This window comes from Typha angustifolia, chromosome 13 (assembly GCF_048772165.1).
Source record: "Typha angustifolia cultivar Huaian chromosome 13, ASM4877216v1, whole genome shotgun sequence".
NCBI lineage: Eukaryota > Viridiplantae > Streptophyta > Magnoliopsida > Poales > Typhaceae > Typha > Typha angustifolia.
In genome coordinates, this window is record NC_133251.1 from 1,225,362 (window position 1) to 1,250,979 (window position 25,618).

Genomic DNA, 25,618 nt, shown 5'->3' on the forward strand with positions numbered 1-25,618 from the left:
TGGCAATGGAGAAATTAGGCATGCTATGTGTAGGTAGAGGAAATGATTCCTTTTTAACTCAGACTACACTCCAAAACTTTTATATTAAACATTCAAAAAGACCCAAAAAGCATTAGAACGTGCATGCATTAACCAATGCTTTACTTAATTCGTATAATTAAGTGCTTATTAACTAAGTCATGAGCCCCCTCTCCAACCATTGACATGTCTCCAACTCCTAATACCAGTAGACATTATATAAGGAGAAAAGATTTAGGTTAACCTGATCACTTATTAATTAATTTCTCTTTATTTTGGAGGTAATGCTGTATAATTTTAATCATTTCAAGAATGACTGGGAGGATGTTGTTGTGGTACTTTAATTTCATTCCACGTGTGGATTAAATATCCAAACAACTAGCTTTATATTAGTTACTAAGTTATTCTTTAATTAATTATACACACACACACACACATATATATATATATATATATATATATACTTATTTGGGATCGAGGCAAGTAGAATGTGGTAATGATAGGCTCGAAAGTGACATGAGTGAACTCCCAGGAAGCTCCTCAGGTTGAGGAACTTAATTTTCTCAGAGAGAGAGAGAGAGAGATGTTAATTAAATTAATTACCAGAAGAGAAGTAGATCATATATATTATACATGTAGATAATAACTAATAATATGATAGAACTAGCATTTGTGTATATATATATATATATACTCATCTATGTGGAGAATACGTACGTAAGATGAGATCATAAACTACATTCACTAGATGGAATCACATCTTCAAATTCAATAAGGAATAATGAAACCACTACTTCAAATTTCAATAAGAATTAAACTGAGAGATACAAATTATGTACAATAAATTCAAACATCAAAGGCGAACTTAGTTGCCGTACGTACTAAGTGCACTGTGGAGAGTGAATTCAGCATAAATTAATGCCTTATCTCCTTGTTAGTGAGGGCATGGCCGGCACCGGGGCTGTGTCCCGGTGTCGTCGGCCGGACGTCCTTAACGCCTATCATCGGAGCTCCGTCGCCATTTTCTACCGAAGGCGACAGCGAGCCTTCTACCATATTTTCTTCCATTAAAGGCCTTCCATGGGAAGCAAGAATTTGAGAGACAACAATAAGAACAGTCAGAAGAGCACACGTTTTACGAGAGTAGTTCTGCTTAGTTGCCATAGGAGACATCTACAAGAGATAGCTCCAGAGAGAGAGAGAGAGAGAGAGAGAGAGAGAGAGAGGGAGGGAGAGAACTAGTGATCAAAGGAATAAAAGAGGAGATTTGCAAAGGGGAAGATACTCTTCTGGGCTATTTATACTACTCATCTCTCTACTCTAATTGTTAGTATTTAACTATACATCTGGCGTGCAATTAATAGAATAATAAACTCCCTGGAATCTGTAAAGAGAAAACAAAATAATAAAGCATAAACAATATTAACTAAACTCTCTCTTTATATATATATATATATATATGCATGCATGAACCATGCAACCACCACTGCATCTTGATCAATTTAATTAGCTAGCTAAGGACCACTCACTTTGCCAAGATCATGAATCTAAGGACTCCCATTTAATTAATACTTAAACCGTTATTTGGTAGTTATAGTGGCCTTCTAGCCTGTAATATGCAAGTTAACCTTGATCGATCATAAACAAATTAAAGAGCAAGCATTATCTATATAAAGAAAAGATCAACAATTCGATGCATATATACCAGTAAATTGTAGGATTAAACTTGACAGACATCTGAACTACTATGAAACTAAACATCAACAACAGCTGGTTATGTGCATGCAGTCCAAAACTTTTGACTGCCAGAATCAATATTGGACTAAGTTCTCCATGACAACTTTTGTCTTTCCCTCAAAACTTATTTGTGGGCTGGTAGTATATTCTTGAGTTTGATCCCAGATCCAAAGTTTTAAAATATTTGTCCAAAGTTGAGGGGCTTCAAGTACAAAGTTGCACACGAGGGACCCTTTAAATTAGAGCCCAAGTTGCATGACCTTAGGATGACCCCTTAGGGCACCCACTGTGACCACCCCCCTCCTAAACCTAATATTTAGGACTCCTGTGTCCTTGCCCACTAAGCTTAGTTAAACTGTATTAAATTGAACGGTTCCTGTGAGAGCTTAGCATGGTTATGGCTGCCAAAGCTACTTTCCAGCCAAAAGCCATCTGTTCAAAGAGACCAACTTCCCAAGAATGGTACTTTTTCTAAGATTATAATTTGTATGTGATAATCTAACCATTAGAAGCCAATACAACAAAGATTCCCCCCACTTGAGTCCCTTGGCTAGGGAAAGAGATTAGTTTTGATTAATATATATGATTAAATAAGCATTAGTATTGTACCTTCAAAACAAAAGGGTTAATGCTAACTATATATCGACTGTAAAAAGCTGCAAAGCTACTGAAATAAAAAAGAGTGGGAAATCTACAGACAACTTGGCATTGGTGTAGATTATTACTAAAAGGGTTTGCATTAGTTTATAGTTGTACTAAGAGCATGTTATAAAGTATGAGAGAATCCCCTCGCATGGGGGGTGGGGGGACTTCTAAGATGGAATCTCTATATTCGTTACTTTGCAAATTGGAATCCACTGAGAGTTGTGTAGTTGCACATGTAATTGTGCAGCTATGCTATGTTTTTGGTGTTGTTGTTTAATTAAGTGATAACTTTATTAACTATATGAGATAATTTTTGTAGTATTTTTTAGTTGACATTGAATCTTATTGCGATCGATATAGTGATATATATATAATACGCTATTAATTATTCATACTTTATTTATAAAATTCTTAAGAACAACAATCTAACATCCCATTTAAATGTAAATTTCAGCATAATGGGTTGTTGGCAGGTTGTGGTAGGCTGTGAACAAGCTAAAAGTTGATTTTTTTATGTTATTATTCAAGAGCCGAAAGACTAGAGCCTAGATATAAGCCGAACAAAAATCTAACTATCTCTAGAAATAGATTCACTTAGGCTCCACCAAACTCTAACTAATATATTAAACCGTTCAGTTTAGACTTCAAATTGTATATGCCGCTTAGATATTACTCCAAGCTATCGTGATGCCAGGTTACTAGTATTATCAACTGAGCCATCAATCGAGTTAAGTCACGTTATCAAATCAAACTAATAAACTATTAAATAATTTTTTCGATAATAATTGTTTATAGTTAGAGTATCTCTAAAACCTCCTTAGGTGAAGAAAGTATGGACCAACCATGTAGTGCCAGGTACCCGAAGTAAGAATTTCCAACATCCAGAAGCATTTTAAACCGCTATGGGCCTAATCGGATTATTTGGGCCCAAATATTACCCCACTTTAATGGGCTCCGTGGGCCAAGAGAAATAAACTAGAGAGCTCTGAAGCAAACGAGCTACAGAAGTGCATTTTAAAAATGAGAAAAAAGAGAGGAGATTTCCTATATTTCACTAACAAAATTATCAATAGTACAATGTGAAAAATTGGAGATAAGGAAATCAAACTTGAGAACAGTGGCAAAATTATATCTAAAGAACTTTCACTTCACTAATAGCTTATAGGAATCAAACAACAACAACTGAGCTCTGTAAATAAATAAATTTTTCTACGACGAGAAAACTCCACCGCCACCGCCACTGCCACCGTGAGAAAAACTTTGACACGATCTATATACACAATTTTTTTATGGTCCAATGCCTACATTCTATAGTCAGAATCTAAGAAACCCTCATATTGAGTACCATTAAGAGCATTGTATACTTCACCCCAGTTTTCGATTTGTTCTGACAATGGCATTGTATGTATCTTTACGTGACGGCTAATTAGCTTTCTCTTGGGTACTCCAAGAAAATCCTGGACATCCATAAGCTTCTGCATGAAAACAAAGTAAGATGATCATGGCAAGCGTTCATAAGAGATTCTGTGAGAAATGACTCCCCAGAGAGTCGAGATAAAGTTGTAGATAGCTCACTGTTCTGTTGTTGATGAGATCCTCATAGTAGATAACAATGTGCCGGATGTTCTTTAGATTTTCTAGAGCACTAGCAGTGTAGTGGTCTGCATGTTGTAGTTTTGGAATCAATGATGTCACATTGAGTTTGGGTTTATATCTTGCAAGTACAGCAGCCTGTAAAATGTTAGATTTTAAGTCCCAGGATTCCACCAAAATTATGTAACCTGAATCTGAGAAAGATGCGAGATATGACCTCATCTTTGGAGTGGACATGAGCTTTATGTCTCCCATTTAATTGTTTACGATATCGATCATGATTGTTTGCTAGTAGGGAAACCAACTGGCGAAGTAGGTTTCTTCTGAAGAGAAACACCGCAGAGACTCCTCTCTGATTGAAGTAGTCAACTATGTCAGCATGATTTGCTACCAAACCCTGAAAGATTCATAGCCAAAATAAGATATTAAACCAATTGCCATGCCTCTCAACAGTCAACACTACCAAGTTTATGGACCATACACATGAAATGCGGTGTTGATATTGCCTTAAGTAGTCATATTCTAAATCACAAAAGAGAAGCAGTATTGAGTTGATGGGCTAGTATATGCAATCTATATCGACCAAAGTGCAGTACCAATCCATATACATATTGTATATATGGTACTCCATACTCGTCCGTAGATCAACCAGCATAGCATCAATACTGGTGGACAAAACAACATTTGGGTTTGTCTTGATGCATAGCAAAACAGGATGTAACTGTCAATTTGTTAGCAGTACTCATAGGACCTCTGAAGCAAAATTTAATATTCTTGCAGGCAGCATATTCCTGTCAGAGATGAAACTCATCTCTAACATTGTAGTCATATTCCCTAGAGAATATTTGTGACAATAATTTACGTGCACAAAACCTATTAAGAGTATAGAAAGTCTTCTATTCAAGCAGTCGTGAAACACATGTTGTTAGCTTTCTTCTATTACTAACTGCTACACAAATGCATTCTCTTACAGAGTCTAAGGGCTACAGAGATAAGATTAAGACAACCAAAGTCAAGAAAAGGAAACATTTCATAGACCACGGTGGCTTGTTACCCATTCTGCAACAATTTAAAGTACAGGATAATTCTTAATTCCTTATCTGATTAAGCATCCATTTAAAGCCAACAGCAGCTGTACATTCACCTTTTGAAGAATTGCTGTACCAATCCAGCAGTTGTGAAATGGATGTTGTGTTAAGACTTAAGAGTACAGAAAGTCTTCTATACAAGCAGTTGTGAAACACATGTTATTTAGCTTTCAACTATTGCTAACTGCTACACAAATGCTTTCTCTTACTACAGAATTAAGATTGAGACAATCAAATTTGAGAAAAGTACAGTATAATTCTTTTAAATCCTTACCTGATTAAGCATCCATTTAAAGCCGACAGCAGCTGTACACTCATTTTTTGAAGCACTGCTGAACCAATCCAAATCGTAAACTTTATCCAATGTCTTCGTGATAGCAGATATGTTACTTCTTCTTTCCTTCGCAGAAAAGATCTCACCATTAGAACTAATGTTGATATTACTGTTCAACAGCGTTTCAAACCATCCACTTCCGGACCTCTGCGTTGAGATAATAGCGAAGTACCGAACCGGTGTGCATGCACATTCATCCCTGCAAGCTAAAATGGTTATTAAGCAATTATTCTTCTAAGGTTACAATTAGTATAATCTCTAATTCACTGTGTTTACCTGCTATAAGTTGTTGGTTTTGGAAAATGCACATGAGGAATCTCGGATTGAGGAATACGTGGTTTATGACAAGATTGGTCTGCTAGTTCAATCTTCATCATTCTGGCACTGCTGTTATTTCCTACTTGCTTCAGACAAACCGAGCAAATATAAATCCCACAAATCATTGCTGTGGCTGAGAAGATCATCCTCAAAGCAAGTAGTGATTTTTTTGGAGGCCTTATAATAAGAGTATCCTGTGAAACCAAATGCCAATGTTGTAGTTAGTATAACCAAATGCACATACTCTTTGAGATCATATGCACGAAGAGGGTACAAAGATGAACACAATAGAATCATTAATCCAAAGCAAGAAAAATTAGAAGCAAGCAGAAACATTACATATCATCCAATAAAAATGACTTGTCTTATGTTTCATTGAGAATTAAAATAAATAAATATATTTATATTTATAAAGGAATAACCATGTAAAAAGCAAAGAACGGAATCAGCCAAGATGAGAAATAGGAAGTGGAAAACGAACTCCCCTGGAAAGTAGATGCGTGGAGCCATGGATTACATTTATTGCTGCTTATTAAGACTACATTGTATTTATATATGAAAGGAGCAACTCACCTAGATTACATTAAGTAGGTACATACAAACATTAGGGGGATTCATTGTCTTTGAAGTCTGCTGTTCCGAAACATAAATAAGGGATGCCTCAAACCAAGGTACTGATCTGGACTGATCTGGGGCAACAACTTGGAGAAGAATAAGACTAACTCAAAGGAACTCTTGGGAAATATTCAAGCAAACAAAACTAGGGGAAGATCAAAGAAAGGGAACAATACAAGTACACAAACCCAAAAGAAAGAAAGGGGGAAAACCTTCTACCAACAAATCATAGAGAACAAAATCCCAACTTTTCCTTGCCCATTTAATGTGAAACGAACATCTAGTTACAGAGATGGCGAAAGAGATTAAATGAGAGAAAGATCGAAATAAAAAGAGGATAAAAGAAACCACCTTGTTGAAGAAACAGCAGTCTTCTGCCATTTTTTCCCCCCTCTTCTTAGGCCTTTCTTCTATTCTTCACGGAAAGGGTATTGAAATAAAAGCTTCCTTTCTCCCTCCTTTTTTTCTTCTTTAAAATACAACTAAAATGGTGCAGCTTTTAGAAAGTGGGTAGAAGACAAAAGGATCAAAACCCACAGCTGGATCGGCCTCTTCCCTTCACATCCACCTGCACTCGTGAGCTCCCATCATTACTATGGATACCCACCTCTTCTCCACAACCTCTTGCCTCACTTGGGTCTCTCTCTGATCCCAAATAAATGCTCGTTTCCTGAATCAAAATCCCACCTTTCCTTCTCCTCTCTCTCTCTCTCTCTGTGGAGCTCCTCGAAATATTCACGGGACTACACCTGTCTCAATGGTGAGATGGGCAGAGGACAAGTCGCGAACAAGGCGCCTTGGTAGCCGGCCAAGATAGAGCCAGTAGCAGAGGCGAAAATTTCTAGAATACGGTGGCGTTTGCAAAGCTATAATACACATATATAAAGGATATAAATAAATGAGCATTGGATTATTCCACTTTCTAAATGGACTTTTCTGATTTGGATCCAATGAAAATGAATAATTATTTTGACAAGGGCTTCTTCTAATCAAAGACACACAGAGAGAGAGAGAGAGAGGGAGAGCATGATGAATAGAGGAGGAGGCTGCATAATGTAGCGTGTTGGCGTTCATAATTTTCACATGACTTGCTGATTGCCTTCAAATTCTAACGAATATTTTGTGACTTCAAATCACTGGACCACAAGAAGCTATAATATTATTTTTTGCCAGATTATAATACCTTCTTCCGTACTTATACGTATAAAGATGATATCACTAGCACACATTAATTAACATTCTTTGGAATAGATTTTTGGTGCCAATGGGATAAAAATAACTAAAAGAATTTTACGAGAACCGAAGAGATTGAGGTAAAATAGTACGCGTTAAGACTAAGATGGCGGCGTGTTTCCACTTAATTATAGTCTAATGTCGATTTATGACTTTAAAATGTCAAAATCGAAATCCATGATAATGGTCAAAGTCAAACGTTTGACCTCGTGTGCGGCAATACCCAACTTCCCGCCGTATGGAGTCTCGTGGGAACCACCAAACTTTGGAAGCATGCCACATGACGTGGCACAAGCGCAGTATCGCTTGTGATTATCCAGATCAGCTCCGTCCATCTCAGATCAGACGGTGGAAGTTGCTTTGATGGCTTCTCCTCTTTCCTTGATTCTTAAGCCTAATCCTTTAATCCAGGCCCCATTGATATAATGATCATACTTTATAAGTATAATAAATATAATCTCAATTATTCTAGTTTAAAATTAATAGTTTATTTTATAAAGGTAGTACTGTCTGAAATTAATAATTAGTAAGTCTAAATTATTCAACTGCTTAGTTCATCAGTCATGATGAAAAATATATCATCCATATTATTTTTTTTCAAGCTGATGTAAGGGAAAAATATAGATATAAATACTTTCTGAATGTGAGACACGGTCACACGGCGTTATGCGTGCAGCGAACGAAGGCATGCCATGACCTTATTGGGATCATTGAGATTATTTATTTGGAACACCTAATGCAGTGATAGTGTTAGTTTACACATCACAATCAGATGATGATATTAGGAAGCTGTTTGATTGCAGCACGAAAGAAAATAAATCGAACCTTGTTGCATAAGTAATACCCTACAAGTAATAAAGGAATAAAAAATTGAAGCTAAAGTTTGTCTGAATTAGCCCATTTTTTTAGACTTTATTCTCTCCATCAATGAAGAATATGTCTGAAAACTCTCAATTTGATGACAGCACCCAAAAGAAGACAAATAAGCTAGCATTTCAGATCCCAGCATTATTACATACAAGGAATACAGGACGCAATCAGTGGTTGTCTGGAAAGTAACCAATCAAAGGACATTAGACAACTAACGTCTGAAGATTCTGGTGCTAACCAGATAGGTACGAAGCTGGTTCACATCATCTTGTCAGCTGCAATGTTATGTAGCCAATTTGACCTTCCAAGGTTATAGCTTGTTCCATCTGGAAGAAAGTATTGCAGGGGATGATATTTATCAGAATAGCTATAAAATGATTAAGCGGATGATCTGCCCTGAAAACCGAAATGATTTTGCTGCTTCTCTTAGGCACTTGTTCTTCTCTTCTCGAGTCCAATGCTGCAAAATTAGATTTCCAACCAAATAAAGATCATTTGATGTTTCACCAACTACAATCTAAAATTAGCCAATCCAGCAATCTATAATATGCTACTTTTACCTCTCCAAGCTTGTTGAGCTTCTCTCTTACATCCTTTAGCAGCACTTGTACATCCCCGTCCCATTTGTAGAATTCAAGTTCCTTTCCTTCGAGAAGCTTCCCGCAGACCTAATTACCAGGTAAATTAGAGTGCATGTCAGGCTCTTCAGACAGGTAGCAGAGACATCCTTTGTGTTCCTATAATGTTGTCTTGGTGTAGAAGATTTAATGAGTGCAGACATGATAAAAGGATAAAAGCATTCTATAAGAATCATGGAACTTTAAATGTAGTCATGCAAGATGGGACCATTATAACATCCCTTTGCTTCTATTGTTCTAGATGTCTTAGTTGTCCTTATTCTCTTAGAAATGAAGTCAGCCTCAATAAGTCATAAATAAAGATTTTGAACAAGTACTTAACCTTGAATTTCTCAGTTTCTTCTGTGCAAACAAAGATTCAATTTCTAAATGTCAATATAAAAGGACTTACATCATCAATGGTTAAACTAATTCCCTATACATGAGAACCACAAACTTTGAACTTTTTTTAAGATACAGTGCTACAAATTTATCTGTGAAAGTTAAATCAGAATGATAAGTACTAATCTGCTGAATATCTATTTGTGGATGATAAGAAAAAAATTTCACATTCATAATTTAACAAGCTTGACAAAAAGATATTTTTTGTTGTTCCTGTTTGGCTGGGTGCCCCTGGAAATGGGCCAAGGCAGCAGGGAGGATGGGTTGTGCCGTTTAAGTGGGAGAAGAGTTGAAGAGATGCTCGGTTAAGATGAGTTGAGTGATCAAACAAGACTACACAGGATGATGGGAGCTCTTTTATAAATATGCTGTCTTAGAAACTTGTGAGCTCATTGTCAAGTCCCAAGCTCTCAACAGTGTAATTATTATACTATTTTATAATGTCAAATTTCGAAATCTTACAAATTGATGAAACAACAAAATTTTATAGGACCCTTGACTCCTAGTAAACTACTCTGATTCAGTGTTTTAATTTTTCTGTTTTGCCTGTTCGTTCGGTTTGACTCCTAAAGAGACAAGAGTCCGAATAAAAGGAAACTAAAATAATGACACGGAAAAAAGTAGAACATAAAAAAGATGGATGAGGCATTAAACGGAAGTAGGATCAAAATTTGTCTTATTTCCATACTTTCATTCTGAAACATGATATATAGAAATTTAAAGATTAAAAGTATTATTAAATGCATATTTATAGTCCAAGTACAACTATTATGAAGTACATGACAGATTAATGAAAAGTCTCATATCTAGGCTAAATAAATCTTATGTAAAAAACTGATCTACAAACTAGCTTTTTTTTGGTCCTTAACAAAACAATTGCAGCTTCTCAAAGCTATAAATCCCACATAAAATTCACAAGCTATTTTCCAGAGTTCCAATAAAAGGAAACATCAGACATCAGATTATATATTGTGTTCAATAAGTCATTGCAGCTGAATTTTCAAAATGAACATGATATCATTTTCTTCACAATCTTCGCCTTTCATCCGATGAATGAAGTTCACACCTATTCATCTTAAATTTTAAAATGATCCCAAGTCCCAAGACCACAATACATGAATGAACTTGTCAAATTTTTAAGCATATCAAGATTTAGTTAGAGTACCTTGCGGCCTATTCCGAGACCACCAGTCACATGTGCAAAATAGATATTGTAGAAATGGCAAAGGAAGGATGGGGCACTGCTCTCCGCCAGTTCCTTAAGATAACTGGCATAAGTGACTCCAGGAGAACTTGGTTCTGGAATTACTATCTCTTGCTGTTTGAACCATTCCAAATCATTAGAAAGGCTAGTCGACCGCTCCAGACCAGTTTTCCTGAAGTACACATCTGAAGGAACAATGCAAGAAACATAGTTCAAGAGCATGTCTTCAAATTAACACTAACATCTATAACCCTCTTCTTAGTGAGAGTCACTTATTTCAATAAACAGCTGCGAGTTTTACATTAAGCATGAAAACCAGGTTACTTTATTGGCACTGAGCAATAATTAGAAATCAGTCTGCGGATGTAGCATTCCTTAAAAGATGATTCGTTTAAGCAAATTTAGCAAACTTAAATAATAAATTAAACACTTTTGGGGAAAAATATGAGAAATTATCCTAGAAAGAGATGAAACTAAGGAGAGCTCTCACAGGCGACATCGCTTGACTCATCGACAATGTGTTCGAGGGTATCGAAGACGAGCTTGCTATCCACCAAGTACTTGACGAACCCTTCCATGCTCGGTCGCCACGCGTCCTCCAACTCCTCTCCCTTATTCTCCTCCTCCTCTCTCCCGCGGCCATTCGAGCTATTTCGGAGCCTCATGGCGACGAATCGCATCTCCTCGACGATGCCCTCGTTTTCCCCAGGGTAGGGTTTGCGGTACCTCTTACGCTTCCTCACGACGGGACCTGTGGGAGTAGTGGTGATAGTAGGAGGAGGAGAAGAAGAAGAAGATGAAGAGAGAGCAAAGGAACGAGTAAACTTATAGGGGTTAGAGGGGAGATTGGGTTTTGGAAAGAGTTGGAATTTGGAGGGGAAGGGGGTAAAAGGAGGGGCTGCTGCTATGCAGGGTACCATTGTTTCGTTTTTGGAGGGGAAGGAATTGGAAGATTTGTTCTTATACCTCTTTTTTTTTTTTCTCTTTTCTTTTTTGATTACTAGAAATTAGATTTAATGAAGTGCCTCAAGTTGAAAAAGAATGTGAATATATATATATATATAATTGATTTATTTTGGTTCAAATCTCAATCATTTTATAATTTTTCAAATGGAGTAGTTTCTAAAATACTCTGATTTTAACTTGACTGGAACAAAGCAACTATAATCTGACATATAATAGCTCAATTGATACATTTTCCTAGAGAAACTGGTAACATACACAAAGACATTTACATAAAAGAAAAAGTCTAAATAGTAAGATAGAGACCTCTTATGTAAATCATACAAGTGTACATCAACCCTAAAAATAAATACACTTGATTTTTAAGAGGCTAACCTTACTATTACCAATGTTTAATGAGCTTTTTAGTACAAGTACTCCCATACACAACCTCTATATATATGCCACATTCATCCTCCACTTTGACATCCAATCTGCTATTCCTGCAAGGAAGGAATTCAGCTGTGAAATTAGGTATGTTAAACAGCATTACATTTCTCCAGTATACAAATAATTAATGCAGGAAATAAGCCCAGCAATGTCGCTTTCCTCTCCAGTTTCCTCTAGCTAGTTCTGCCGAGTGCAAAGTGTAAAAGGACAAATATTAATCAGATGCAATTTATTCCATGCTTTCTCTGTCTCCTTTATTTTTTCCAGATCAAACATCACTCACACGATTGAGGGTTTATATTTACATTTAAGTCAGAGGACTATACAATGTAACAGAAGAATGTCAATTAAGACCTCCAAGCTTCGCTGCCATCTTTGATTAAATATCTTCATGAATCATTAAATTATCCACCAGAAATGATAAGAGAGACTTGGAGTGCTGAATTTGTAGCAATTTTTAGCAAAAGATTGATATCTCCGAGAACACATTTACACCACTGGTGCATCATCCAGCAAGGACAAAGAATAAAAAATTTGGCTGCTCAAGGAAGGCGAGCTTTCAATTTCTTCAGGAATTCCAATGTCTCTGCATAAGATGGATCAGTTTGGGTGACTGGCTTACATGAGTTTATATGATCAGTGGCCTCCAATACCTGCGCAGACGACAAACAGACACACAACTACCATTAGGATTTATGTCATGCTTAATAATGAAAACCATATTACTAATAGATGTTTTTTAGCCCAAAACTGTCAGATGAGAGCCAAGACATGGAAGCAGTTCTATTTATATTAAGCTTAAAAAAGTGAAAGGTGAACAGTTTGAACAGTGATCCAGCTTTACAACCTACCAAATGAAGACGCCATCTTAAATTTGTCTTGTTCAATGCATCAAGTGCAATCTATCAAAGTACACTAGCACTTCATGGCTGGTAATGACAAAAATTAACAGAGTCCTGCCAAGTTAACTACTGATAAAGAAGAAAGAGAAACCTTCCATGGATCTCTTGAAACCTCTCACCTCATCTAAGACTGTAAAGATCTTCTACATATATTTCTTGGTAAAAAAACTAATACTGGCTGTTAAACACTTAAAACTGCCTACCATGATCCATGGGCTTGGGTTCAGCAGTTCAAACATATAAACACATGATGCATTGGCATTTCTGTATATTAACACTTCAAATTATGCTATTATATCCAAATCTTACATAGAAAAAATTACTTTTTTCTAGTAAGGCAATTTAATGGGCAACCCCCAACAACTGATAGCTTGTTGCTGTTGTTGTTGTAGTTATTGTTAATAAAAGATGCATTGGGGTGATTCAGATTATAGGTAATTGGCTACACTTGCATTTCTGAAATTCATGATGAACAAATCAAATCCTACATCACACTTACAACAAGTTCCCCATAGCCAGGGTATGCAGATTCAATCGGAACAATCTCCATCCGAAAGGCCCAACCACCATAACCTTCAACAATCGGTGTAACCTGGGTCTGTTCACAGAACCTATTAACTTGAAATGATTCTAGGACATACTAAATCCATATGATAAAATTATATTCTACCTCACAGAAACTAAGTATCTCAAGAAGTCCCTTGCTGTGGAGATGACGTAAAAAGTCATTTAATTCAATCAATCTTGGGGATCCACTTCGTAACTCCCCGATCTACAAGAAAGTATAATCCAAATTCAATAATTGACATAAGCTTGGTTATTGAAAGTGGAAAAAAAGTGCGAATTTACTAACTGAAGGTGCTGGACGGAAAACCAGGCCCATTCGCCAAGGCATGTCTGCCAGTTTGCTGCCAAAATGTGGACAGCTATAGAATACCTGCATGTCGTATGTGCAGTTAGTATTTAACAGAAAGTGATTAACAGAAAGTGATTAAATTTACAAGCTTGCTGAGAAAGAGGCATACTACTCCAACTGCATTCTTCAGAAACTTGTCTAAGTTGTTTAGCTTTGCCTGATATAACATCTGCTTAACCACTAGGCCTCCCATGCTGCAAAAGTTAACTACCAATGGAGTCAGTAAGTTTGGAAACTGTTCCTATCAGATAAGATTGTGCCACGAAATTATAAAATTTTTTTGCATGGAATAAGATATTGGGATAGAGAATGAACTCAATAAATTTCAATTTAAATTACTGCATTTATTTGATAATTGTACACCTATCCCAACAAGTAGTTAGAAACTTTTGAAACAAAAATAATAACATACCTATGAGTCACAAAAACAACAGGTCGGTTTCCAATGCCAGCTGCAACAAGCTTTCTCAACAACATTGAGCTAACCTCCTAAAAAACCAAAAAAAATCCACATTTTAGCAGTTTAGGTATCACAAATCATCAAACATACTAATCTTGCAAGATAATGAACTAGAACATGAATATTGTGAATAGATCCTAACACGAAGACAAATCTATTCATTCGTATGAATTTATCTTCTGCTTAATGAGATTGGCCCCATACATAATTAGCATCTGAAAGTGATTGATAAAACTATGCATGCCCTCTGTTAGGTGCAACTCATATTGCATATGCCTCTGAGAAGGATAATGTGTCACATATTTTTAAATGAATCAAATGAGTACCTTTTAGGCCCGCACATTTTTACAGCAGCATGAGAAATGTTTCACAAACTTTTTGATCCTTATCATTCTTTTCCTATCATATCTGTTAGTATATCCACACTCCAATAATTTAACTTTTGAATAGAAACTAAAAGAGAAAAAGAAGGAAAGAAACTCAATAATACAATATCTTTTAGGAACAAGAGAAACTGACCGACAAAAAGTCAAAACTACAAAGAGAAAAAGATTCTACCCACATCATGAGCTATGGTTGCACTTAATCTAACTGACTCTCCAGACCAGTTCTGAGGACTACCCTTGAAAAATAGAGCAGCAGCCCATATGATAAAAGTAATGGTGCATTCTCAATATGAAAAAATGTGCAGTGGCATTTAACTTTCCTGCCTACAAAATGCACCAAGAGAGGTAATGTATGGTGATTTGTGCTCTAATCTCGATAACTTTTCAAAAGGCACCACAAAAAGGACCAACCTGAAGTGGCAAGCTAGCTCCAGACCATTGAGTCAGATTTGTCTGCATGAATCATTTAATTAGAAAGGATCCAACCTGAAGAAGAACTTGGAAAATTATAAATGCTAACAAAAGGTACTAACATGGGAAGGACTACATCTAGTGTCACATTCTACAAGGCAAGGACATAGAATTCAGAAAATAAATGCAAAATGAACCATTATAGAACAAACCTTGTACTTGACGCTGAATAAGCGAGCATAAGGAAAATCAGCAGAAAGCCATTCCCTCGGCCAGCATGTGTCCTCTTTCCCAGCTTCTTGATCAATGCTCTCCACCAAGCCAGCTTTACTGGTTGTTGAAGACTTGTTGTCTGCTATACGCCAAGATTTAATAGGGCCACCACGAAGGCCGTGGACAAAAACGACATCAAGTAAAGGAGCTACTAACTCAGATTCTACGTCTGAATCAATTAAAGATCTGGATGTGTCGATGACTTCAGAAGATGAGAAATCATGAGAATCAGCTGAATTTGCAATGGATGGATCTTGTGGAACACCAGAATTTCTCTTGTCAAAATGATTCCAATGTGGCGAGCCCGGATTCAGCAAGAATAAACTATCTTCATATTGAGGGCACTTTGTTTTGTGCACGCAATCTATGTCAATGTCAAAATGATTAACTCCTACATCAACTTTTTCTAAGCACAATATATTCAACAATGTTGACCTACAGTAGCTTTGGATTTTTAAGTCATTGCAGCAAGGGTTCCGCCCAGAGGCACAATCTTCGAGCCATTTGCACCACACTTCATCAGCTACAACAGCTTTCTTAATATTTGGTAGAATAGAAAGCATTGCTAGGAGTCGAGCAGCATGTCTCCGAATATGTGCTGCAGGAGGAACTCGAACACTAGAAGGATCATTAGGATCTAGAGTAGATGAATCAGCAGAACCAGGTTGCTTCTTGTCTTGTGTCTCTCGGGCTCTTGACGCATCATATGTTTCATTTGCAGCAAGCTTTTCATAATCATCACCCAAAAGGAAGCGTCTAAGCAAGCAAAGGACTCCAAAATCAGCTAATTTGTTTTGGCATGCAGTGTCTTCAGAACAAAGCTCGGTTAGTGCTTTTATGCCCTTAAGAGTAGCTATCGCTGAATCAGCTGCGTCAATCTTGGGAGAGCTGTTTTTGTTCAAGTTCTTCAATGGTGCAACAAATGGATCGAGAGAGAGAAAATCAGCAAGCGGAAGTTTATCAAAGGAATCGGGTTCAGCTTCTGACTGAAGAGCAGCTAGTTTGATAACTGCAGTGGCTAACTGATTGGCCACCTGTGTTGCTGAGTAAGCATTTGACTGATCAATTTGATTCTGAAGAAAAAGACTTCCATCAGAAAATATGCAGATAAACCTATAATAAAAGAATTGAGTGAACTTGTACCTTCACTTTGTCGGTTTTAGGTGGAGCACTTCCTTTTGAATTTGACATTTTGCTAGACCCACGAATCTCGGTAAGCAAGAATGTCAACCATCCTTGTGAAATAGGTATGGAAGCTGGCCCATGATCATCAAGGATGCAAGAGAGTATTTGTATAGCCATAAGTCGAGTTGTTTCAGATGAAGATTGACCAAAAATCCAACGGAGGAGAATACCAGACCATTTTTGACTTTCCTCAAGAGATAAGTGAGTATCCCCTGCATAAAGTAAACGCAGCACCTCAGCTAATGACTCTTGAATATACTTGTGCTGTTCCGCCTGTTTGGCTATTCCTCTCATTAGATGAAGGCCATACTCCATGACCACTGCCTTTGTATCATGACATCTCTCAACAGACATGAGAAAAGCTGACAACGCCATTCTAGCCAATGAAATGTCTTCATTTTTACTGGCCAAAAAAGCTGTAGTAAGGAGACTTGAGCTCCATTTAGGAACAGAAACTGTCAGAGGCAAATTCTTGTCAGCTAAGAGAGCTCGAGCAACTAAGCTTCCATGCCACTTCACAGTTCTCTCTGGTGCTGTCAACGCAGTCATGACAGCATTCCCATCTCTATCAAGTTCCTGAATATGAGATCGATTATAGTCTGATGCCAAAGCCCAGTTTGCTAGAGCCCATGCAGCAAAAGGTACAGCAACATGTTCCCTCTGCAAATCATCCCATAGTCCTGGGATGGCAGCTGAATTTAGCCTCTCAACCTTTGAAGAACTCACAGCATTTTCTTGAAATGTTGAATCTCTAGTTAAAATTGTGGGATGTTCTAAGACATGTTCCTCAGGTTTTTCTGACTTTGCGAAATTGTTGGTTCCTGAAAATCCCAAAATAGTTGTGCCCCCAAGTACTTTTATTCCAACTCCTCGTACACCCCGATCACCATCATCACTATCATCAATTCCATCTTGGTCATCAAAGTGCATTCCACCCTGTTCAACAACTTCAATAGCTAATGCAATATCTCTCATGTCAGCATTTCCGGGCAAGAAAGAATGAAAAGATGAGCAGTCTACATTATCACAGTTTGAAGTAATTATATCCATAAGGGCCGCAACAAGCATGCTCCTCCCCTTAGATTGATCTGAACCCTCCAATGAAGTGTGTTTAAAGTGCTGCTCTGTCAAAAGAACATGTTAATGCAGCAAACATCACGAAGATACTTTAATAAAAGAATCTAATAGGCAGTCCAAATGTGTATATATATTTATCTACCATTTACAAAAACTGAGAAGAAAGTGGAAACAGATTGGCCATATTTTATTTCAAGTTCAAAGAAAATTGTATGGAAACTCATAGAGCACATATATAAATCATTAGCCATCATTCTTCACTCTCCTTCCGATTTGGATGATATAGTTTCAAATTTACAGTATGGAAAAACTTATAGTTTTAAATTTACATAAAATAAAAAACTCATTTTTACTCGTCTCTTCGCAGAACAGCAATCTCTCACCTTCTTCTGCCTCTTAGGCTGAAAGGAGAAGATAAATCTGAGAAGACTCGGGATTGCGCGAGGCCTCCCGAGCACATCGCCACACACCTCTGGGTCTGCAATCAAGTGTGCAAGCGCCCTCGCTGCCTCCGCTTGCGTCCCGTTCCTCGCCACCGCCACTCTCTCCAACAACCAATCCACCACCGCCCCGCCCCCAGCCCCAACAATCGCCGCCCTCCTCGCCCCGTTGGCCGCAGAAATATCCGCAAGCAACGCCGCCACCCTAAGCTCGAACCCCGACCTCACCTCTTGGTTCGCGGAAGACAGCACGGAGGTAAGAGACTTCCATAGGACGGCGGCTGCGGCGCCGGTGTTCCGCATCTGGTCGACAACGCGGAGGACGGACCCTTTGGATCTTTCGACTGTTTTCTCGAGATCGGCGTAGATTTGGCCGGATCGGTCAGTGCGTTGGTCGGAGGATGTGGTGATGTAGGCGGCGGCGGCGAGGGTGGAGATTAGGGTTCCGGCGAAGGCATAGATGGGGAAGCGGCGGCGTCGGGGAGAAGGGGATAAGGGAGAAGGGAGGGAATTTTGGAGGAGAGGAAGAGAAGGATGAGAGGAAGATGGGGATGAGGTGTTGGGATTCTTGACGTGGTGGATTTGAGAGGAGAAGCACCGATGACATGGGCGGCGGCACCGTACGATGAGGCGTAGCATTACTGGACTCTGGACTCCTTCTCCTTCTTCTCCTTCTTCTTTCCCTTTTCCTTTTCCCTCTACTTTGCGCTTCGCTGCTTGGTTCGTCGAGGAGGTCGGTTTTCTTCGCGAGGGGAGGTAAACAGGTAATCTTACTCGCGGTTGGAGATTAAATAAGGAGGGAAGGGGAGGAATAGGCGGCAAACGTGGGGGAATTATTCGATGCTCGAAGGATCGAAGAAAAGCGAAGCGAAGAAAGGTAGAAGGAGGGTGGGCTTTCTGGGCTCTAATTGGATTGGGCTAATGTTAAATCGGCCTAAAGTTCTGGGAAGTCGAGGAAAGGTGGAAGGAGGGTGGGCTTTCTTGGCTCTACTTGGATTGGGCTAATGTTACATCGGCCTAAAGTTCTGGAAAATACAAAACAAAATCACAAAAAGTAGTTACAAGGTATGGACTCAAAAATCTCCTACTTCTTCTACACGCCTTCGATCCAGCTATGCCCTGATGGCTTTGCCAGCTCTTCACTTTCGATGATCTCTCTCACCTTCTTCGCCTCTTCTAGCATTCCTGCTCTTGCATATATATTCGACATTGTAACAAAATTTCCAGGGTTCTTCGGCTCCAGTTGAACCAATTGCTCGAAAGCCATTCGACCAAACTCCACGTTCTGGTACATTCGGCTCGCAGCTAACAGAGCTCCAAAAACACTAGCATTCGGTCGCACTGGCATTCCCTCTATGAACTTGGCAGCTTCCTTGAACCTTGCAGCCCGCGCAAGTAGATCTACAACACAAGCATACTGTTCCATTGTTGGCGCCAGTCCTACATTACTAATGAAGCTCTCAAATAGCTCTATCCCCTCGTCCACTAGTCCGCAATGGCTACATGCCATAAGGGCATTGGTGAATGTAATCGTGTTTGGCTTTGGCCCCAACTTTATCATTAAGTGTACGAGCTCGATTGCCTCATGACCTAGCCCGTGTGACCCGTACGAGCCAATCATTGTGTTCCAGGATACGACATCTTTGGTTTGCATGCTCGAGAACACTCGATGTGCGGTCTCGATGTACCCGGATCTCGAGTACATGGAAATCAGTGCATTGGACACTAGATTGGTATTGGTATTGGTGGATTTAACATTGTGCTTGGTCACATGGCCATGGATTTCCTTTCCTAGCTTCAAATTGCAAACCGGGAGTACACTTGCTATGGTAATCTCGTCACTTGCAATGCCCCTGGATTGCATCTCGCTGAAGTAGCTCAGAACCATCGAGGCCAAACCGGACCGGGCGAATCCACTAATCACGGCGTTCCATGTCACCACGTCGGTGGGGTCCATCGCAGCGAACACCAATTTAGCGGTCGAGATCCTATTCCCACTCGCATACATCGTAGCTAATGCTGCTCCGGCGGAGCTGTAGAACGAATCCCCGTCGGTCGTCTTAAGCCCGTACGCGTGGGCTTCCCGGCCGTTACGAAATGCTGATATGTGTCGGCACGAGGATATGACGCAGGATAACGTATCGGGATCGGGCGATACGTTCGATTCGATTATCATCCGTCGGAAGACGCGCAGAGCTGCCTCGTGATTGGCGGACCGAGAGTAGCCAGAGATGACGGCTGTCCAGGAGACGACGTTAGGAGTCGGGACGCGGTCGAGCACGGCGAGGGCCTCGTCGCACCTCCCGGCGCGGGAGTAGCCATCGACAATGGTGTTCCACGTGACGATGTCCGGTTCGCAGCCGTCGGATCCCATGGATTGGACGAGATCCATGGCGGGATCGATGGATCCGGATCCGGCGTAGGCAGCGATGATCGAGTTCCAGGAAAGGAGGTCGCGGCGGTCCATCAGATCGAAGACTCTTCGGGCGGCAGAGACGTCGCCGGACTTGGAGTAGGCGGAGATGAGGGCGTTGGAGACGGGGAGGAGGGAATCGACGGCGAACTTGATGGATTCGGCGTGGAGGGAGGAGACGGCAGCGGGTGAGCCGCCTCCGTCAGCAGATGCGGAGCGGAGGACGGGGGGGAAGACGAAGGCGTCGGGGGAGAGGAGGGAGGAGGATGAGCGCATCAGAGAGTAGGATGATAGGCAGCGGAGGTGGTGACCGGATCGGGAGAGGAGGGCGAGGAGAGGAGTCCAGGCAAAGAGGGAAGGGGGGGAAGGGAGGGAAGAGAAGAGGAGGAGGGCGGAGGTGAGGTCGCCGGCGGCGGCGTAGAGGTGGATGAGCTTGGTGGAGAGGTAAGAGGAGTGGAGGAGGAGGCCATGGGAGAGGAGGTGTTGGTGGAGTTGAGCGACTTGGGATTGGGAGACGGCGGCAGAGGAGACGGCGGCGAGGCGGGAGGAAAGCGATCGCCATCCCCATCGCATCGGGCGGAACGGGTGAGTAGGGTTTAGGTCCGAGGGGCCGGGGTGAGAACTGACTGTAACAGTGTGATTGGGTTTAAGATTCAGGTTTGGTTTGATCTGAGTTCGAGTCCACCGAATCCAAAATATTAATAGAAAAAAGAATAATAAATGAGGTGACCCACTGGATTGGATCTCTAAACCACTAGTGGTCCAGAGAATAGAGAGTGCTAAGGTTGTCAATTGAGATGTGAGGCCCACGGCCCACCCTTGCATAAAAGAACAACCCGAACCAATCGTCCTGCGTGACCTCATCTCTCTCTATTTTAAAAATAAATAATATATATATCTGAGCTAAAAGAGATTAAGCTGCTGACTGATGACTTTATTGGTTAGAGATACTTTGGGAATATTATTATTTGTCAAAATCGTTATTAGTAATTCTAACAAGAAAGAAGTCGAAGGATGAATCCTATGAAAAAAAAAATTATAACAATATTAGTATTGTTGTTTTGTTGACTGTGAGTGCAAACTCATACAATACAATGCAGAGAATTTTCCTGAATTTATTGAGAAAAAACTGAGCACTTCTCCCCAAAAAGGACTTCAAAATAGATTTTTGTATATTAATATCGTAGCAGATCAGCGTCGCGCACGATAACATCGACTCGTCGCGGTGTTATTGGTGTACGATAGCATTCAGCCCTTTGTCCATTTAAAAGAGGGAGAGAGAGAGAGAGAGAGGGGAGAGAGAGAGAGAGATTTCTCGATTCCATTGAAGCTATGAATTGCCTCTCGATGCGGTTCTTGTAGGAGCTTTGAAAAGATCGGAAGGCGAAAAAGAGGTTGTGGTGGATTGATTGCGGGGAAAGATGTGGGGGCGATTCTATTGGGGGAGGAAGGGGGGAGAGGTGGGGATCGTGGTGGTGTTCGCTTGGCTGTCGAGCCAGGAGAGGCATCTGAAACCCCACCTCGACCTCTATTTATCTCTTGGATGGAGCTCTCTCGTTTGCCATGTCGATTTCCTCACCTTGTAAGTCTCACTTCTTGCTCATGCACTTCTTTTTCTTTTTTGTTTCCCGCAATTTTTTTTTTCATTTTTTGTATTAGCCTGTGAGAAATCGGTTGGAAAGATTTCTCCTTTCATGTATATTTGTTAATTAAATGAGAGTTTGTGGGTTTCGGAGGTGATCGGATGATCTATTGTGGAAGAGTCTCGTCTGAAAGGAAGATGCGAGTGGGATTTTTTAAAACGGAATTGTGGGGAAGAAGGGGATAATTCCATTGGATTTCACAAGCACGTTTCGGAGGTGATCGCATAATCTATTGTGGAAGAGTCTCGTCTGAAAGGAAGATGCTAGTGGGATTTTTAAACGGAATTGTGGGGAAGAAGGGGATAATTCCATTGGATTTCACAAGCATGGCAAAGTTTCTTGGCGTTTAATGACGATGAACAACATTTGATTTATTAATGTGACTCGGCAAATGTTGTATAAAATGCTTTGTGTTGGAAATATGGTTTACTTGTTTTACTTCTAGGGATCTTATTTTGGCGATCAAGAATTCAATATAACTACTCAAGTTTTAGACCACGATGGTATGACAAACAGCACCGTTAGTGTTCAAACTGATGTATTTATATGTGCTCTACTTTTGGTTCTATTGAATGAAATTCGTTTCCATTATTTGTTGTATCATTCCTTGAAATAGTTTGTTCCTTCATTAAATTGCTTTTATCATTCATTGTCCAGAAATTAGTCATTTCAACTCATAATGTATCAATTGATGCAGATTTTTTCCTGAAAAGGCTGCATCTCTAGCTGATGATATTCTCAAAGAGCTTGCTAAGGTCAGTTTGTACTCAAATAACTACTAGAATATTGCTCTGTCAACCTTATTATGGGATAGATACCTGTACGTTTTTTACCATGTACTTGATGCAAGGAGTGGTTATCCTAGTTTAGATTGAGCTTGAAAGGTCCTAAATTTTCCCTGAACGACAAATCCCGACCTACTTTCTTGATTAGCAAGTCTCTTGTTGAGTCATACCTGGATCCATGATATGAAATCATATTTCTTTCAATCTTGTACACTGTTTCAATAAAAAACATGATTCCTAAGCCTTATTATACACATATTCACATCTGCTCTATATGGCCTAAACTGCTGCTACCATCATTGTTTTTGTTTCTGGAATAACAGGAAGTAAAGACTCGGTCCTTACCAATCGTATTTGCATCTTTTTCTGGGGGATCGAAAGGTTGCATGTACAAGGTTATTCAGGTTCGTGCTATAAGCCTATAAAGGGATGTGGCAATATGATATGTTCCTAAGTATTTTAATTTTTTTCTTCTCTATTTTGGCAGAGTAGTTTCTTTCTTTGTTGTAACACTAAATATACATCTTTTTTTCTTTCCAGCTGATTGAGGGAAAATGTGAAGGGCAATCAGATCAGGTATGTTCATATTCTGTAGACTTAGTTGCAATATACTTTTCATCTCTTATGCTTGGCATTTGAAGTAATTTATGTCAAAATACACCTTGTAGCTTATTTTTTTTTTGCCATCTTTAGTGAATTCTTGAGATCAAGTTTATGTGATGAATTAGCAAGAGGCTCAATGGTGTCTCTGATTTTGCTTTTTCTTCTTATTCTCCTGAAGGATGAATATCAGCTGGTAAGGGACTGTCTATGTGGACAGATATATGATTCTAGTCCTGTGGATTTTACAAGTGACTTGGGCACCCGATTTGTCCTTCATCCATCTGTCCTCAAAATGTCACACCCTCCTAGAGTTTTATCATGGATGGCAAAAGCCCTTGCTTCTGGACTTGATACACTCTTCATTAACAGATTTGAAGCACAACGTGTTGAGTATTGGCAGACTCTGTATTCATCAGTTGTAAGGCTCTTAATTATTTAACATGATTTCCGTCTACATTCAATATTTATTTTTCTATACAATTTATTGGGTATACCTATATATGCAGAATGTGGGACCAATTCTCATAATTACTTCTGAAGACGATAAGCTTGCGCCATTTCCAATTGTTCACAACTTTTTTCTGCGTCTGCAAGAGTTGGGAGGCGATGTTAAAATGGTGAAGTGGAATAGCTGTCCTCATGTCGGTATGTTGCCAACTGATCTTAGCTTCAATCTTGCTGCTGGATAGGAAATTTTCAGAGGACTATTGTAATTTAAAGGAAATTTTCAGAGGACTACTGTAATTTAAAGGAAATTAAAGAACTAGGAATTTTCTGCTAGCATATCTGAAAAGGTTATGGAATTTGATAGTGTTAATTCACTAATTATTTTAAAAATTTAAGGTGTTAGAGAATGATGATTTTTATATTTGATATTTCCAAAAAGAATTTCTCACTTTTAGATTCTAAGACATTTTGAGAGATTCAAAAAGTGAACTTGAATTAAATAGATGAAGATTTTATATTTTTTTAAATAACAAATGAGTGTGGAAGGATTTAAACTCAGAATCTCTGTTATGATATTATGTTAATTTACTAACTACTCGAAAAACTTAAAGCTTATATTTTGTATTCAGCCAATATCAACGATTTCTCATATATGATGTTGGAGCATATATTTTTACAGATTAGTAATTTTTCATGTGATGTTCTTTCATTTACTTTTTGATCTGAATAGTTTTTTTGCTGTCCTATCCATTATGCAGGTCATTTGAAGTATCATGCAGATGAATATCGGAGTGCTGTAACTGAGCTGCTTCGCAAGGCTTCTATTGTCTATTTCAATAGAAGGCAACTGAACAGTGGCTCCAAAACCATGCAAGATCATCACGACCCCATACCTGAAACAGTCAGCAACCTTCGCAAAGCTGCTGCAGTACATTCAAATGAGAGCCTAAGAAGAGTAGCTGTTGCTCCAAGTGATCATTTTGTTTTGCCAAGCTCCATGGAATACCATGATAGCCAAGAAGATAAAAAAGCTGAGTTGTTCCACATGCAGAGTGCACCAAGCATCAATGCCGATGGGGTGCTGGGCCAAATCCTCTACGATGTATGTATCCCAAAGAATATAGAAGACTGGGATTTAAAGCCTGTTACCTCGGTAAACGGAACGCAGGATTTGGCTTCCTCCCGTCAGCACGGTACTTTTAATCCAATGAAATGCATATGGCGCTCCAGATTGTAGAGTTTTGGCATGCGAAAGATGCACTTACTGGATCTGTGATGAGGATATTAATACTTCTCCAGGACGATAAACCTTGAAGAACACATGCTAGATATTGTGTAGAATAACAAATAATTGGCAATAATGCCATAGCATTTTTCCTAACGAATTGTACAGTCAGCTTGCTTACATTATGTATTGTACCTGTGAGTCTGTAAAGGAGAAACGGGCTTTAATCTTATGAATTCTTGCAGTGATTAATGATTGTTGAGGGAAAAGGGATGAAATTAGTATATTCTTCTTTGTGGAATTCCTGCAAGTTGACTGTTTTGTGGTGAACAAGAACTGAGTATTGAACACAATGGATAGTATAATATTGCTTAGATTGAACAGAT

General features: G+C 39.2%; 5 protein-coding genes across 10 annotated transcripts; 1 reads left to right on the forward strand and 4 right to left on the reverse strand.

Moving 5' to 3' along the window:
• Positions 1 to 3,442: 3,442 nt before the first annotated feature.
• Positions 3,443 to 7,343, reverse strand: LOC140774865 (uncharacterized). The gene is made up of 6 exons (XM_073118026.1): positions 6,700 to 7,343; positions 5,692 to 5,927; positions 5,356 to 5,614; positions 4,211 to 4,390; positions 3,976 to 4,131; positions 3,443 to 3,875 (listed from the first exon to the last, which is right to left on the reverse strand). Exons 1-6 carry the CDS (start codon positions 6,727 to 6,729, stop codon positions 3,702 to 3,704), a joined length of 1,035 nt encoding a protein of 344 aa, XP_072974127.1. The 5' UTR covers positions 6,730 to 7,343; the 3' UTR covers positions 3,443 to 3,701.
• Positions 7,344 to 8,449: 1,106 nt separating this feature from the next.
• Positions 8,450 to 11,610, reverse strand: LOC140772832 (probable inactive heme oxygenase 2, chloroplastic). Its single transcript, XM_073115038.1, has 4 exons — positions 11,165 to 11,610; positions 10,636 to 10,859; positions 9,012 to 9,119; positions 8,450 to 8,911 (listed from the first exon to the last, which is right to left on the reverse strand). The coding sequence occupies exons 1-4, from the start codon at positions 11,592 to 11,594 to the stop codon at positions 8,819 to 8,821; spliced, it is 855 nt and encodes a 284-aa protein (XP_072971139.1). The 5' UTR covers positions 11,595 to 11,610; the 3' UTR covers positions 8,450 to 8,818.
• A 263-nt stretch (positions 11,611 to 11,873) lies between these two features.
• Positions 11,874 to 19,189, reverse strand: LOC140773947 (uncharacterized). 6 transcript variants are annotated; one of them, XM_073116741.1, is made up of 11 exons: positions 18,060 to 19,156; positions 16,558 to 17,718; positions 15,854 to 16,487; positions 15,354 to 15,778; positions 15,142 to 15,183; positions 14,297 to 14,373; positions 13,994 to 14,078; positions 13,822 to 13,905; positions 13,639 to 13,740; positions 13,468 to 13,566; positions 11,874 to 12,719 (listed from the first exon to the last, which is right to left on the reverse strand). In XM_073116741.1, exons 1-11 carry the CDS (start codon positions 18,753 to 18,755, stop codon positions 12,609 to 12,611), a joined length of 3,516 nt encoding a protein of 1,171 aa, XP_072972842.1. In that variant the 5' UTR covers positions 18,756 to 19,156; the 3' UTR covers positions 11,874 to 12,608. The 6 variants fall into 6 exon arrangements, 3 of the variants coding, with proteins under 3 accessions (XP_072972842.1, XP_072972840.1, XP_072972843.1); XM_073116739.1 differs by having other exon boundaries at positions 11,876 to 12,719; positions 15,354 to 16,487; positions 18,060 to 19,152; XM_073116742.1 differs by having other exon boundaries at positions 11,876 to 12,719; positions 15,354 to 16,487; positions 16,558 to 17,723; positions 18,060 to 18,201.
• Positions 19,190 to 19,209: 20 nt separating this feature from the next.
• LOC140773948 (pentatricopeptide repeat-containing protein At5g39350-like) lies at positions 19,210 to 21,635 on the reverse strand. The gene has a single exon (XM_073116743.1). The coding sequence runs from the start codon at positions 21,391 to 21,393 to the stop codon at positions 19,210 to 19,212; it is 2,184 nt and encodes a 727-aa protein (XP_072972844.1). The 5' UTR covers positions 21,394 to 21,635.
• A 172-nt stretch (positions 21,636 to 21,807) lies between these two features.
• On the forward strand, positions 21,808 to 25,516 carry LOC140773949 (uncharacterized). The gene is made up of 7 exons (XM_073116744.1): positions 21,808 to 22,111; positions 22,870 to 22,927; positions 23,281 to 23,361; positions 23,498 to 23,533; positions 23,739 to 23,978; positions 24,067 to 24,205; positions 24,766 to 25,516. Exons 1-7 carry the CDS (start codon positions 21,951 to 21,953, stop codon positions 25,242 to 25,244), a joined length of 1,194 nt encoding a protein of 397 aa, XP_072972845.1. The 5' UTR covers positions 21,808 to 21,950; the 3' UTR covers positions 25,245 to 25,516.
• Positions 25,517 to 25,618: the final 102 nt, after the last annotated feature.

Bases quoted from the DNA above. Each gene is read 5' to 3' on its own strand.
- LOC140774865 (XM_073118026.1), bottom strand. From the start codon at position 6,729: ATGGCAGAAGACTGCTGTTTCTTCAACAAG. The intron at 5,615-5,691 runs GTAAACACAGTG...TTTAGCTTGCAG, and splicing joins AAACCAACAACTTATAGCAG to GGATGAATGTGCATGCACAC. The intron at 4,391-5,355 runs GTAAGGATTTAA...TGAATCTTTCAG, and splicing joins TTAAATGGATGCTTAATCAG to GGTTTGGTAGCAAATCATGC.
- LOC140772832 (XM_073115038.1), bottom strand. From the start codon at position 11,594: ATGGTACCCTGCATAGCAGCAGCCCCTCCTTTTACCCCCTTCCCCTCC. The intron at 10,860-11,164 runs GTGAGAGCTCTC...TTGTTCCTTCAG, and splicing joins TGAGTCAAGCGATGTCGCCT to ATGTGTACTTCAGGAAAACT. The intron at 9,120-10,635 runs GTACTCTAACTA...CCTGGTAATTAG, and splicing joins GTCTCGGAATAGGCCGCAAG to GTCTGCGGGAAGCTTCTCGA.
- LOC140773947 (XM_073116739.1), bottom strand. From the start codon at position 18,755: ATGCTACGCCTCATCGTACGGTGCCGCCGCCCATGTCATCGGTGCTTC. The intron at 16,488-16,557 runs GTACAAGTTCAC...CTTTTTCTTCAG, and splicing joins CTAAAACCGACAAAGTGAAG to AATCAAATTGATCAGTCAAA. The intron at 14,079-14,296 runs GTATGTTATTAT...TAACTTTTGCAG, and splicing joins GTTGTTTTTGTGACTCATAG to CATGGGAGGCCTAGTGGTTA.
- LOC140773948 (XM_073116743.1), bottom strand. From the start codon at position 21,393: ATGAGGTCACGCAGGACGATTGGTTCGGGTTGTTCTTTTATGCAAGGG.
- LOC140773949 (XM_073116744.1), top strand. From the start codon at position 21,951: ATGTGGGGGCGATTCTATTGGGGGAGGAAGGGGGGAGAGGTGGGGATC. The intron at 22,112-22,869 runs GTAAGTCTCACT...CAATTGATGCAG, and splicing joins CATGTCGATTTCCTCACCTT to ATTTTTTCCTGAAAAGGCTG. The intron at 23,534-23,738 runs GTATGTTCATAT...ATTCTCCTGAAG, and splicing joins GTGAAGGGCAATCAGATCAG to GATGAATATCAGCTGGTAAG.